Below are 13,056 nucleotides of genomic sequence, written 5' to 3' on the forward strand. Positions count from 1 at the left end.
TCCTCAGGGCTCATTCTATGGAAGTACTCACTGCACTGTATCTGAAAAATAATGTAATAGAAACAGTGGACTTTTTAAAAGGAAGCATAGCTAGTAGGTAAAGGTGGTCTTGTGTTCTGGGAAGATCATGGAGAAATATAAAATCCTGGATTGTGATTTGCAGACTATTTCTAAATTAGAGCTAACATCTAGTTGTGGTTAACAGGTCTACAAATATTCACTGGAATAATGGCAAAGACAATTTATTGCAGAAGAAAATAGTGAAGGCGAGTTTAACTTCTCTGACTTCTCTGATGTATCAGTATACTTAAGAAAGGAATTAAATACCTGCAAAATAAAAAGAAACTGAAGAAAGAGACCCTGAAGTTTCCCCAGGGCAGCAGAACTGGCTAGATATCTGGAAAGCTGTTTCCAGTTTCCAAAGCATAAAATTAAAACGAGTCAGCTAAATTTGTTTATGGATTTTATTTAACCACCGTAACCTTTATTTAGCCATAGTAACCTTTGTTATTTTTTCTACTAGTGAATGGCAAGTGTGCTGGAAGCATGACTAAAGCCCAGGCAGATACAGAGTAAGAGGACAGATCTCTGGAGGTAAATTAAAAAAAATAAAAAATAAAAAAATATCAGAACTACTAGAAATGGATACAACCTTTGAACCCAGACCTAACTATCCTAAGAAGAGAAAATGAGAATGCAAGGAAATAGAAGACAGTGAATAGATCTAGGGATAAGAAACTTACTAACCTGTTCTGTAATCATTGTTCTTCAATATATGTTGCATACGTCCATTCCATTTCACATGTGCACAGTGCTCAGAGATTTTTGGTACCTGTTGTGATGGTGCATATGCCCTCTGCTGCCTTGTGCTACTGTGTGATGGTATAAAGGGCCGTGCCATCCCAATCCCCACCTCAGCTCCTTCTGATAGGACAGACTCTGCTACAGAGGGAAAGGAAGCTGCATTGTGGAATGGACATGTGCAATATCTCGAACAGTAGTTAAGGAACAGGTTAGTAACAATTTCTTCTTCAAGTGATAGCACGTGTCCACTCCACTTCAGATGACTCACAAGCAGTTTGGTCTAGAGGTGGAACTAGAGTCTACCTGGATAAAGACTGAAGGACTACCTATTCAAATCTAGCATCATCTCTAGATTGCTGAGAGATGGCATAATGTGAGGCAAAGGCACGCAGTGTAAACCAAGCTGCAGCTCTACAAATGACCAGAATAGGCACCAGGGCTAGAAGGCCTGCAGAGGTTGCATGAGATCTGGTTGAATGCGCCAGCACCCTCTTCAGAGGAGTCACATTGGCTGTGTTGTAGCACAAATGTAAGAGATTTGAAGTCTTTTAATCCTGTCTGTAACTGCCACAAACAATTGGGTTAGTCCTGTCCAAGTAAAACACATCTCACATGTGGAGTCTCACCTCATTCCTTATGAACATGAAGGTTCGGGAAGAAAGTTGACAAATATATTGCCTGATGGATGTGGAAGTCAGAACCACTTTGGTGAGAAACTTCAGATAAGGGTGCAGGTGTCCCTTGTCCTGTAGAAGACAGGACTCGGAGGTCGACACTAGAGCTCATAATTCATCCACTCTCCTGGCTGAGGTAATTGCCATCATGAAGGCTACCTTTGTCAAGAGATGGAGTAATGAACAAGTGACTAACGATTCAAAAGGAGGAGCAATTAGATTTGTCAATACCAGGTTTAAGTCCCAAGGGGAAACAGGATTCTCTACTTGGGGATATGACTGGTCCACACCCTTCAAAAACCTGATTTACATGGGAATGCAAAAAAGAGAGCTATTACCAATTGGAGGGTGGAAAGCTAAGATAGCTGCCAGGTGGACCCTGATAGAACTAATGACCAGGCCTTGCTGTTTCAAGCATACCGAAGAGTCCAGCACATGTACTGGAGCCCAGACCAGGGAAACTCCTTTCTGTTGAGACCAGATGGACAATCTCTTCCATTCACCAAGTAAGTATACCTGAATAAAAGGTTTTTTACTATTCAAGAGCACATCTTGCGCCCCTTTGAATAGATCTCCTTTTGAGGTGTCAACCACAGAGTATGCAGGCTGTCAGCTGAAAGGCCTCTAGGTTGGGATGGAGGAGGCGACCCTGGTCCTGTGAGATCAGGCCTAGATCCCATGGTAGTGTCAAAGGAGCCTAGTCGGACAGGTTCAGCGGAGTGAAAAACCAGTATTGGGGATGCTACACTGGTGCTATGAGTATCACTTGGGCATGGTCCTGCTTGATTTTTTAACAACTTTCTGGGTAGGAGTGGACTAGGACGGAGCTTATAGGAGCTCGTTCATCCAGGGCAACAGAAAAACATCCGAGAGCTCCAAGACCGTGACCTGCACATGAACAAAACTGATAAAATTTCCTGTTGATTTTGGTTGCAAACAGATCTATATGGGGAATCTCCACAGCTGAAAAATGAACCTGGCTACATCTGGGTGGAGACCCCACTTGTGGTGGCTGGTGAAAGACCTGCTCAACTGGTCTGCCCGACTGTTCTGGATGCCCCGAAGGCAGGAGGCTTTGAAATGGATTGAGTTGGTGGTCACACAGCAGTACTGCCTAAAGGCATAGCAAAGTTGGCCAGGCTCCTCTTTGATATACATTTACATATACATTTGCTATAACCTATTAGGCCATTTGTTTCTTAAGTCAGGACTAAACCTTCTACAAGACAGACATGATTCCAAGTTAAATCAAAGCAGCCTGGCCAATTGTGCAACACTTACATGTGGGGGTGTTCCTTCCACTTTTAATCAGATGAGAAGGAGAGTTTGTTTCAAAGCAGGAAGATGAATGAAGAATTTTAAGAGTTTTAGAACCTTTGGAAACTCCAAATAGAGTCTCTGGAGCCACTGGCCCCTCACCGGCAATCTGTGTGTGATCTTATCCAGGTACTTCTATGGCCCTCATCATCATGGTTTCTGGTTTTGTTTGTTTTACTTACAAGAGGTGCTCAATGATCTCTTTAGTCCCTGCCCCCAAAAGGCAGGCTTCAATACTGGCTTTGTTTCTTATGGGTCTGAGAATGAGGGTATTCTTACAGGGAAGTTTGGGCAGAGAAGAGTTTTACACAAAGCCCCATCTGCTGAAAGATGCCAAAGAACCTCATCAATATCATTCTAGAGCTTTGCAATTAAACTGACATCAGGATAGTGTCAGTGAGTCACCAACGGGTTCCCATAGCAACTTGGAATGTTAAAATTAGTTCAAAGAATCGTCTCACTCCATTATTTAACAAAAAAACTGAAAAAGCATTTAAGAGACAAAATCATCTGAGGACCCAACTCCCTGGAAGCCGGCCAGCACACCCCAAAAGCAGCTTTAAACAAAGGAGACTGGCCAGGACACAGAGGGATGAGCTATCCATGTTGATCTCTACAGGACTCTGATGACAAGTTTACAGAGCCACAAGAAAGGAGAAGGGAATGGAAGCCCCACTCCTAATGAAATGAAGGAAGGCCCAGAGTTAGGATGAAGAACTTATGGATTTATTAAAGAAACTATACAAAAAGGCACAATGGCAGCATGGGGGAAGGGCTACTATGACATCCTGTTCGTCTCCAACACTGTCTGCAAGATCTCATCAATCTGGTCTGACTCATAGTTAACATCCTGCAGTTCTAGGTGAGGGAGGACCAGTGAGAGGAGCTGGCTGACATTCCTACGCAGGTTCTTCAGCTTCTCCATAGTGCTGTGGACAAGAGGAGAAGAGTCAAGAGTCAGAGACAACCGGTAGTTCCAATACATCCCTTCCCTTAACTTGCGGTCTTCCTTCCTATTACCAGTGCTGTGGGAGGCTGAGGTTCTTTGCTCCATTCTAAAGGCAGTGCAGGCTGCAGATGGTAGGATGGGAAGATCTTGGGGCCAATGCACAGGATTGGAAATAGGGGAATGTAACTCAGTTCTCAACTCTGTTGTCAGTTTCTCATGTGACACTGTGCAAATCAGTTAACTTCTCTGTAACAGGGGGGCAACAATACTTGCCACACAGAGAGGTTGTATTTGTAAATCTAACTTAGGGTTGCATAGCTCAACATTCGCACTTGTTCCTTATGATTCCATAAGTGCTGTCAGGTCAGAAGCAGGGCTAAAAAACACATCCTCGATATGGAAAGTCCCATATTTGTGGGAAAGACAGTTCAGTACCTACAGAGTATTTCTTTCCCCTGACACATTCTCTTATCCTTAAGGAAGCCAATATTGTCTGAATGATTCAACAGGAATACTCCATAAAGTGAACAACGTACTGCAGGAGAGAATCCAGCCCTGGCAAAGGAACTCTGTGTGGGGTATCCTTCAAACCTGTAGCTATTTGGCTTCACCTGTAGCTCTCCTCTGTAGCCCCCCTTCTCCTCACAACCTAGCAATCCTTAGTAATAACCCACTGTTACTCATGCAGCATCTTCAATTCATGAGTACCAAAGTGTTCTCCCAGAAGCCAGTTTCCTATGTGGATGTTCCCCCGCAAGGTAACCCATGTTCTCTCCCCCCACCTTGGGACTGATTGATATTGTCTATGGTTTAACCCACAGTTCTGACCTTTTCAAGTCTCCCCTCTCTGGGCTCCTGCAGGAGACATGTGCCTCCCTAAGCACCTCCAGGTGCATCTCTGTCTCCTTGAGCCGCTCCTTCAGCTCGGTCTTTTCCTCTATGGTCCTCTCCAGCTGAGCCTTTAGCTCTTGCAGTTCAGCCTGGCGGTAACCCATGTGTTTCTTGCTCCAGTACAAGCCTTCGGTCTCCTGGGCCCTGAGAGTTGCCAACTCCTGTTGGCTTTTCAAGAAATCTGTCTCCAAGTGGCACTTCTCCTGTTCTAGTTCCTCCACCTGAGTTAAAGAAATAGCAAACGCAGGGGAATGCACAGGAAGTGAGGTTGCACATTAAGGGGGAAAAGAAAGGGAAAAAAACAAAAAACAAAAAACACAAAACACCAAACTTTCCAGGAGCTGAGGAACAGGGTAATGGCTAGTAGAGTAAGGAAGGAATCCTAACCCCTACTAGCCTTACGTGAGACACAAGGCAAGGGGATTTTCTCTCCTTGTTAAGTCAGTCTTGATCTTCCCCATCCAATTCCCTATTGCTGCAGAACTTTATCCCTCCTGCCCCACCAGAATTCACAACCAGGTGCTAATGTTACCTTGCCCTGGAGCAAATCCCGTTCTGCTGAGACCCTCTTCAGCTCCACCGAGAAATTCTCCACAGTTTGTCTCAGCTCCTCCTGCTCCACCATATCCCTCTGATTTGTGGTCTTTGGTACCTGCAGGTCTCCTCCTCCTCTGTCCCCATCAGGGGGAGGATCATTGTGGCTCCGGGCCTTCACCTCAACCTTTGCTTTATCGAGTCTCTCCTCCCACCCAAAGGGGATTAGCTGAATGGGAGCCTCACCATACGCAGCAGCCTTTGAAATACCAACAACAGCCACGAAGGGCCTCTTGTCCACCTCCTCCACGTTCCCACATGTATTTACACAGACACTCTTATCTGCTGCCTGGCTTTCTGATATTAAGGCCGGCATTTCTTCTTCCAGTTCCACCTGGACCACTGCAGTCTCCTTTTGCTCTCCTTCAAAGTGACCGAGACTTGCTGGAGTCTCTTTGGTAGGACAGAGACCCCCATTGTGTGAAGCATCCCCAGCTTGGTTGGTTCCACTGAGTGCATCCAGATGTTCTCTGACTAGGCAGGAGTCTATGCTCCCCTCTACACTCTCATCATCCTTGTCAGACTCGCTGCATAACTGGTCCTGGTCCACTTCAGTGGAGCTCTCCCTTTCAAAAGAAGTTGCGGGGCTGGGACTGGTCAGATCTGGGGGGGATGGGTCTATCTGCTCCTGATATCGCTTCCGCTTTTCCAGCAGCTCTTCTTCTGTGGACAGCTTGTGCTTGCTGCAAAAGAGAGGACTGGATCAGCAAGCCTGAACCCCACTCTGTACAGCAGCCAGGCAGTGCCACCACCCCATCCCACTGAGAAAACTAACCTCAGTGTTTAGGGAGTAATGCTGATCTCCAAGAGCAGTCAAGAGTCGCTTTCCCTCTCCCTCTCCCTCTCCCCCTCCCCCACTGGTCAGGGGTGCTCGGGAGGCTTCACAGAAACATTAAGATGAGACCACTGCTGGAGGCAGGAGACCAGTTTTGCAGGCCTAGTGGTCTGACTACCCTCAGCACTAACACAGCACTTTAGATTTTCAAAGTGCTATACAGAAACTAATAATCATCTCAACTCTCTCCCAACCCCTGAGAGAAACAGGTAATTAATTGTTATCTTCATTTTACAGATGGGGAACTTGCCACGTCAGTGGCAGAGCTGGGATTAGATCTCTGGAGTTCCTGGTTCCCTACTCCTCCCCAAACTCAATCCACTAGAACCCACTGCCCTTCTAATCCAGTATAGCAAAGCCTGTGAATCTGTGTCCCTGAATGGAAGCCAGCTGCAGCTTGCAAAATCTCTCATGAAAAATGTTTGGTTGATACATTTCATTAAACACAACACAGGGTATGTTTAAAATGTTGGGCTTTTTTAAGTATCAGGAAAATGATCCAGTTAAATAAAGTTTACAATACATTGTGAAGCATATATTGTCCACATTCTCAAGCAAAATCTGTGCCACTCACACAGTCAGATGGCTGATGGACTTATTCACATAATTAAAAACAAAACTGAACTTCAGCCAGGAACAAGCCAGCTCATTTGTACGTGCACAGTGCACCTACACCCATAAAAACCCTGCACTGATCTAGAGAAGCTGGTCTGCGTTCGCTAAAAACTCTCAGACTCGTGCATTCCAGGCCACTTCTTAAAATAGATCTTCCCCAGCGGGCAGACACCTTCCTCTCAATTTCACACTGTCTCTGCAGTAACTACAGTGCTTGCTTATGTCAGAAAAAAATAATCAGGGCAGTATTAACTAGATGAACATACATTTGCTTTAGCACAAAGTGGCTTCCTGCTTATGTCCCCCCCTTTATTCATATTTAGGTTGTTTAGTTTTGCTCCCTGATTGTAAGGCTTCAGGTTTATTCAAATCTCCCCTTGTTGCCTCCATCCCACACTGCTTTACATTTCTCCAGGTTGCTTTGCACTTGATTCTTTACATTAGGAAAGAGCAGGAGTTGGCCATTATCCTGGCCAAATCCCACCTTGGCCAATTCCATTCTACCTTCCTAAACTTCCTGGTACAACAGTCAGCCAGAATTTAATTTTCACTTCTGTGCCTAGAAAACCCTAAAATCTGGTATGCAGTCCTGCTGATTCAGAATGGCTGCCATCATCTACCCAGAGGTGGCTGTGTTTTAGTGACAGGCTAAGTGGTTCCTCTCATGTATGGTCTACTTAGAGATCTGTTATGATTGGAAGGTTTGATCCTCTACTACAAGAGTTCTCAAACTCTTCAACACCATGGAATGTTTCAATACGAAGATTCGGTCTACCATTTGCAATGGCAACTACAGTGACTGCTCAGGGGGAAAAGCAGTGTTAGGAAGGTGTTGAATGTATTTTCAGCTTCTTGGCATGAATTAGTAGCTGGAAATAAAAGCACCAGGTAAGCAGCATTACCAAAGTGTTCCACTGACCACAGTTTGAGAACTTCTGCTCATGCCATTGCATTATTTCTAAAGTATTTTAAATTCACTTATGCTACATTTCACTACCCTTGTGCATATAGAACAGGCTTCACCATCTGAGCAGCTCCTCTTCCAAGCTGTCACCCAGAGTGGGGCTCTAAAAGGGAAGGTGGACAAATTGTGCCACCAAGTGCATAGAAGGGTGTACTGCAACACTTAAACAATGATCGATGACTTCTCACATAGTAAATACATAACTGGAGACAATGCTAGGACAAGTGAGACGAGGGGAGAAAATGCACCTAAAACCCAAGTGAAGTTCAGATTTAATTAAGAAGCTTCTCTTAACCAAAGGAGCTGTTCCACCTGCTCGTGGCCAGAAATCAACTGAATTTTCAGCTAGAGCTCTTAAGGGCTGACTTCACAAATTTTGCTGAATTTCCTGTCTCCATCTGATGACAGGAAGTCACATTGACCATTATCCAGACTGACCCTAGGGGCTGTGGGAGAACCGGAACTGCACCAGTTAGGTTTGCCAACTTTCTACTCGCACAAAACCGAACATCCTTGCCCCGCCCCTCCTCTGAGGCCACACCCCTGCCCTGCCCCTTCTCTGAGGCCACACCCCTGCTCACTCCATTCCCCCTCCCACTGTCGCTCGCTCTCCTCACCCTCACTCACCAGGCTGGCTCAGGGGATGGGGTGCGAACTCTGGCTGGGGGTGCGGGCTCCAGAAATGAAGAGTTCAGGGTACGGGAGGGGGCTCGAGCACTGGGTTGGGATGCAAGAGGGGGTGAGGGCTCTGGGGTGGGGCCAGGGGTGCAGGAGGGGGCTCCAGGCTGGGGCTGAGGGGTTTGGAGTGTGGGAGGCGGGTCTGAGTTGGGGAAGGGGGTTGGGTGCGGGAGGGGGGTGAGGGCTCTGGCTGGGGGTGCAGACTCTGGGGTGGGGCTGAGATGTTTGGGGTGTAGAGGGTGCTCCGGGCTGGGTCCGAGGGGTTCAGAGGGTGGGAGGGGGGGGAAAATCAGGGCTGGGGCATGGGGTTGGGATCGGGAGGGGGTCAGGGGTGCAGGCTCCAGGCGGCACTTGCCCCTGCTTCCAGGAGGTGCTTAAGGTATGTCCCTGCTCTGGCTCCTACGTGGAAGCGTGGCCAGGTGGCTCCGTGCGCTGCCCCATCCGCAGGCGCCGCCCCCTCAGCTCCCTTTGGCTGCAGTTCCCAGCCAATGGGAGCTGCAGAGCCGGTGCTTGGGGCGGGGGCAGTGTGTGGAGCCCCCTGTCTGCCCCTACACATAGGAGCCAGAGAGGGTACATGCCGCTGCTGCCGGGAGCCACATGGAGCCACGGCAGACAGGGAGCCTGCCTTAGCTGCTGACCAGACTTTTAGCTGCACAGTCAGGGTCCCTTTTTGACTGGGCATTCTGGTAAAAAAACAGACACCTGGCAACCCTAGAACCAGTGCAAAGAACTGCTGAGATGAATTTAAGTTGAGACTTTATGTATGTAGAGCTGTGAAGGTGGTGGCACCAACGAGATAGAAAAAGGCACTGGTCAACGTGAAAGGAGGAAAAGATTAAAAAATTAGGACATAGCAAGGATTTCTGTTCCTTCCTCTATTCCCACCCTGCTCCCACTTTCCTTGTCCTAGGCTAAGGTAAAAAATCAAATTTGTGTCACAAACTGCAAGAGGCTCACCTCAAAGAGAAACACAAAAGGAAAAACGACTCTGCAAACGTGATCCTGATTAGTTAGCAATATTCCAAACTTCGTCCTTTCAGCATTTAAGGGAGGGTATCATAGGTACCAATGTCAAGGACAGGAGAAGCCTAGTCAAACATGCCCTAGGTACTGGTTAGAGAATTAAGTGAACCACCATCCCTTCCCCTGATCTACCGTGATTCACTGAGTGCTGCTATAACTTCAGCACTGAAGGTTCAGCAGAGGATACACAGATACTAGCTGAAGCTGTAATTAAACCAGGCGGCCTTGCAATCCATTTATCAAAGCTCTCTGTGTTCCCATTTCAAGGCCAGCAAAACACTAAGAAGAAAGCTGAATTGTGTTCAGAGAATCTGAAGTTAAAAAAGGAAAGTGTAAGAGGAATGAGGGAAGATCTTCTGGCTCCAGCCAACACCTGCTTTAATCAGATTCTCAGATAATCCTCTCTCACTCTCTGCCTCATGTCCCTACACTCCAAGAGCAAGCATACCCCTCCCCCCACACAGAATCTCACACACAGGGTGGGTGTCCAACAACAGGAGGAGGGTTGTTATTGATAAGGAGGCAGTTGTTTGCACCATCGCACCTACCTTGAAGCTGTCTGTGGTATATTTTGCTCCAAAGGCCCAGTGGTCAGACAGACAGCACCGATCTTGTCAAGAGCAGGGGGAGGAGTGAGAGAGCCAGCAATCCCATCGGGCCCCTCTTCTGCAGGCTCTTGCTTTGCCACACGTGTTACACTGTTATTCTGAGCAGGACAGGGCTCTGGTGTAGTGGATAATACCTGGCAAGGAAGGGAGCATTGAAACAATATAACAAACAGCCCCTCTCACATGCCAGCTGCAGCTTTGGAAAAAGTTACTTAACCAAACTGAAAGCAGCACAGGAGTGTACTTGAGTATTCAGCCTGAGTCCCCATTCGAGCAGATCCACCAACTGGGAATTAAAAGAAAATTTTCCTAGTAGGTACCATCACTGGGGCTCTGCCAGCTAAGACTAACGTCCACTCACCCCCATCACCATTCTCTGATGGGTCATGGACTGCACCCACATAACCATCAGACAAGTCTCTACAAGTCCAGGCCTCACCCATTCCCCTTGCGGTTACCACTTCAGGGGCTCTGCCAGCTAGATGTTGAACTGGTCCCCCTTGCAATAACCACCTCAGCAGACTTTACCAGCTGAGAACCAAACCAAATTACTGCACGGTCACTGTCCCGAAGGGGCATTCCTCTCTCCTCCACTTCCCCAGTCACTACCACAGGTGGCACGGTTAGTGTTTAGAACTATAAGAGTTCATCTCCTTCCCAATTCAGGCAATGGTGCTTTAGCTTCTCCATGCCAGGATGCGAGGCGTTTCCTGGTGCTTCTGTGAGAATGTCCATGCACAGAGGGATACATGCAAGCGACAAACTGACTTTCTTTCTACACATACACGGGCATGCACCTGGGGATATTGTGGAATGACCATGTCACGAAAGAAACATTAATGACTATGGGAAGAGAGGAGGAATTGATGCCACTACTGTGGGAAGACACGACAAACATGAGTGAGGACAGAGTAACACCTCAGAGAACCTCCTAGTCTCAAACCAGATCAAATACTCTGCAACAGTGATCAAAGTCTCATCTACTTACGTGCTTCACGGTATGCATGGCTTATTGGGAGGTGGCTTATGGGGAGGAGAGAAGGTGGGAGTGAGAAGTCCTCCTGTCCTCACCAGGTTTGTCCTTCCCAATGGATCAGGGAAAGACTAGTCTAGCATGCGACATGAGGGTATTTTTGGGAAGAGGGCATGCAACAAGATTAGGCTGGGGTTGGAATGGGAGCGGGAAGATGTTTTAATACCATGATGATTGTTGGGAGGGAATTGTCCCTAAAGGACGGCCAACCTGATCGCACGCTGCAGTGTCCAGAGCTGCCCGGAGAACCCATCCTGGGCAGCCGTGTCCGAAAGACAGTGCTCCTGAAAATTCAAAACATCAGTCTTTATATAACCAGATAACCTGAAAGTGGGAAAGGGCCTGAGAGAACCAGCCCTGCGACCGCAGGACGGGAAGGGGGACCTCACCGACCCCTCTTCTGTGTTGAGAGGGGGCAAGATCAAGCCCCTTGATTAAGACAGGGCTTGGGAGAAAGAATGGCATGTGAGCTGGAGCTCCTAAGCACTGTCACGCTGTTAATAAGTATGGTGTTAATATTGCTCTGGTGTTTGCATGTCCAAGCTGTGCATACACAGGGTTTTCTTGTTCCAGCCAATACACCGTGATCCTCGTGTCAGCTCCTCTCTCAGCAAAAGACAGAAATAAGAAAGACCGGGGCAGGGCAGAGACTTTGCCATCCCCAACAGCACAGAGTTCCCCACTCTCCAGACCATGACAAAGCCTTCTCCAGTCATTTCCTTCCTCTCACCTCGTGTTCCAGGTTCTCCAAAGATGACGACGACCTCCTCCTCTTTCTCTCTGCGGTCTGCTCTCTAAATGATGGGAAGGAAGAAGGCATTCAGTTTCCGTTCTCTGTAAGGCTCAACCAGGATCTGAAGTTTATCTCTGCCAGGAGAAACAGCTGGGAGGTGGCATGGGCAAGACTTAGGACATTAAGATACCTCAGCATGAGGAGAGTTTATTACCACAGTGCAAGAACACTGTCATGGTATCACCTATGTGACTCCAGTGAGCAGGCAGTTTGGATTAACTACCGAAGTCTAGTTTCAGAGATAGAGATCCTAGAAAGTGGGTGAGAGAAACCAAGAGGATATCATTGATGTTGACCCAGGAACCACTGACACGTGCACCTCCTGTGAGAAAACTGGGACATGTCACCTGGACCTTGAGCTGCTATGCAGAGGTACTGCTGTTTCCTTCTCCCCCTCCCTGGTTGGGTTGAATGGGCAAAAGCAGCAACAGGACTGGGGAGGGAAAACAAAATTGGTTTGCTGACTCCCTTGCTGTTGCTAGTCCATCTTCAGGATGGAGTCAGCATATACTTAACTGTTTCCTGAATTTTCGGTCATAGCTGGGGCTCATCTCCTCATCACTGGGCTCCTGCTCCTCAGGTGCTGAGCAGCTTCTGCAATGAGATCAGTCCGTCATGCTTGAGCATGAGAGAGTACAGTTTGATTGTCGCCTACGAATTCCCCAAATCTTTAGGATCTTTGTATATGTCTCCAGCTGCTCTCTCAGACTCTTCAGTACTTTATCTTTCCTTATAACCTTTGCATCTATTTCAGACAAAGAGAGCTATAGGAGCAGCCTGGAAACAACAAAATTTAAAATATTTAGGGGAAAACAAGCCACTTATCTCCTAAAATTACACAGATGAGGCGGCAGAAAGTGAAGCTTTTAAGATCTGAGTTTACGGCGTCAAGTATTGTTGCATGTGTGTCATTTCCTCTCAAATTATGATTTACTATGGAGAAGAAGTGTGGCAATCCCTGCATCCCACAGTGGCCAATACCAGATGCCTCAGGGGAAAGCATAAGACCCCCATAACGAACAATTAGACTGTAATATGCCTATAGGGAAAAATAACTCCTAATCCCAGACAGTTAGTGGTTGCTTATAACCTGAAGTAGGAGGGTTTACATCCCTTATACACTAGTGTAAAAAAAAAAAATGCAACTGTGGATATGAATTGTATAAAAATATCTAATTCTACTAAATTCCTGGCCTCCATTTTACCTTTTGGCTAATGTTCTGTGTAAACACTGAGTTCCCGTGTCACTTTTAAATTTGACTGAATATTCCCTGGTCC

At 47.0% G+C, this 13,056-nt stretch overlaps 1 protein-coding gene across 8 annotated transcripts in view; it reads right to left on the bottom strand.

The window, feature by feature from the left end:
- Window positions 1-3,499: 3,499 nt before the first annotated feature.
- RBM41 (RNA binding motif protein 41) overlaps window positions 3,500-13,056 on the bottom strand; it is a 45,364-nt gene continuing 35,807 nt past the window's right edge. For 4 of the 8 annotated variants that reach the window (XM_042861536.2, XM_065556431.1, XM_065556432.1 and 1 more), the window contains 6 exons: window positions 12,295-12,372; window positions 11,716-11,779; window positions 9,893-10,086; window positions 5,168-5,912; window positions 4,573-4,856; window positions 3,500-3,724 (listed from right to left, as the gene is read on the bottom strand). In XM_042861536.2, the coding sequence (XP_042717470.1) occupies window positions 3,574-3,724; window positions 4,573-4,856; window positions 5,168-5,912; window positions 9,893-10,086; window positions 11,716-11,779; window positions 12,295-12,372 (1,516 nt within the window). In that variant the 3' untranslated portion in view covers window positions 3,500-3,573. Of the gene's footprint in view, window positions 3,725-4,572; window positions 4,857-5,167; window positions 5,913-9,892; window positions 10,087-11,151; window positions 11,270-11,715; window positions 11,780-12,294; window positions 12,556-13,056 lie in introns of all 8 variants that reach the window. The other 4 variants (XR_010590224.1, XR_010590221.1, XR_010590222.1 and 1 more) reach the window with 3 other exon arrangements.

This window comes from Chrysemys picta, chromosome 9 (genome assembly GCF_011386835.1).
Source record: "Chrysemys picta bellii isolate R12L10 chromosome 9, ASM1138683v2, whole genome shotgun sequence".
In the NCBI taxonomy this organism is placed as follows: Eukaryota; Metazoa; Chordata; order Testudines; family Emydidae; genus Chrysemys; species Chrysemys picta.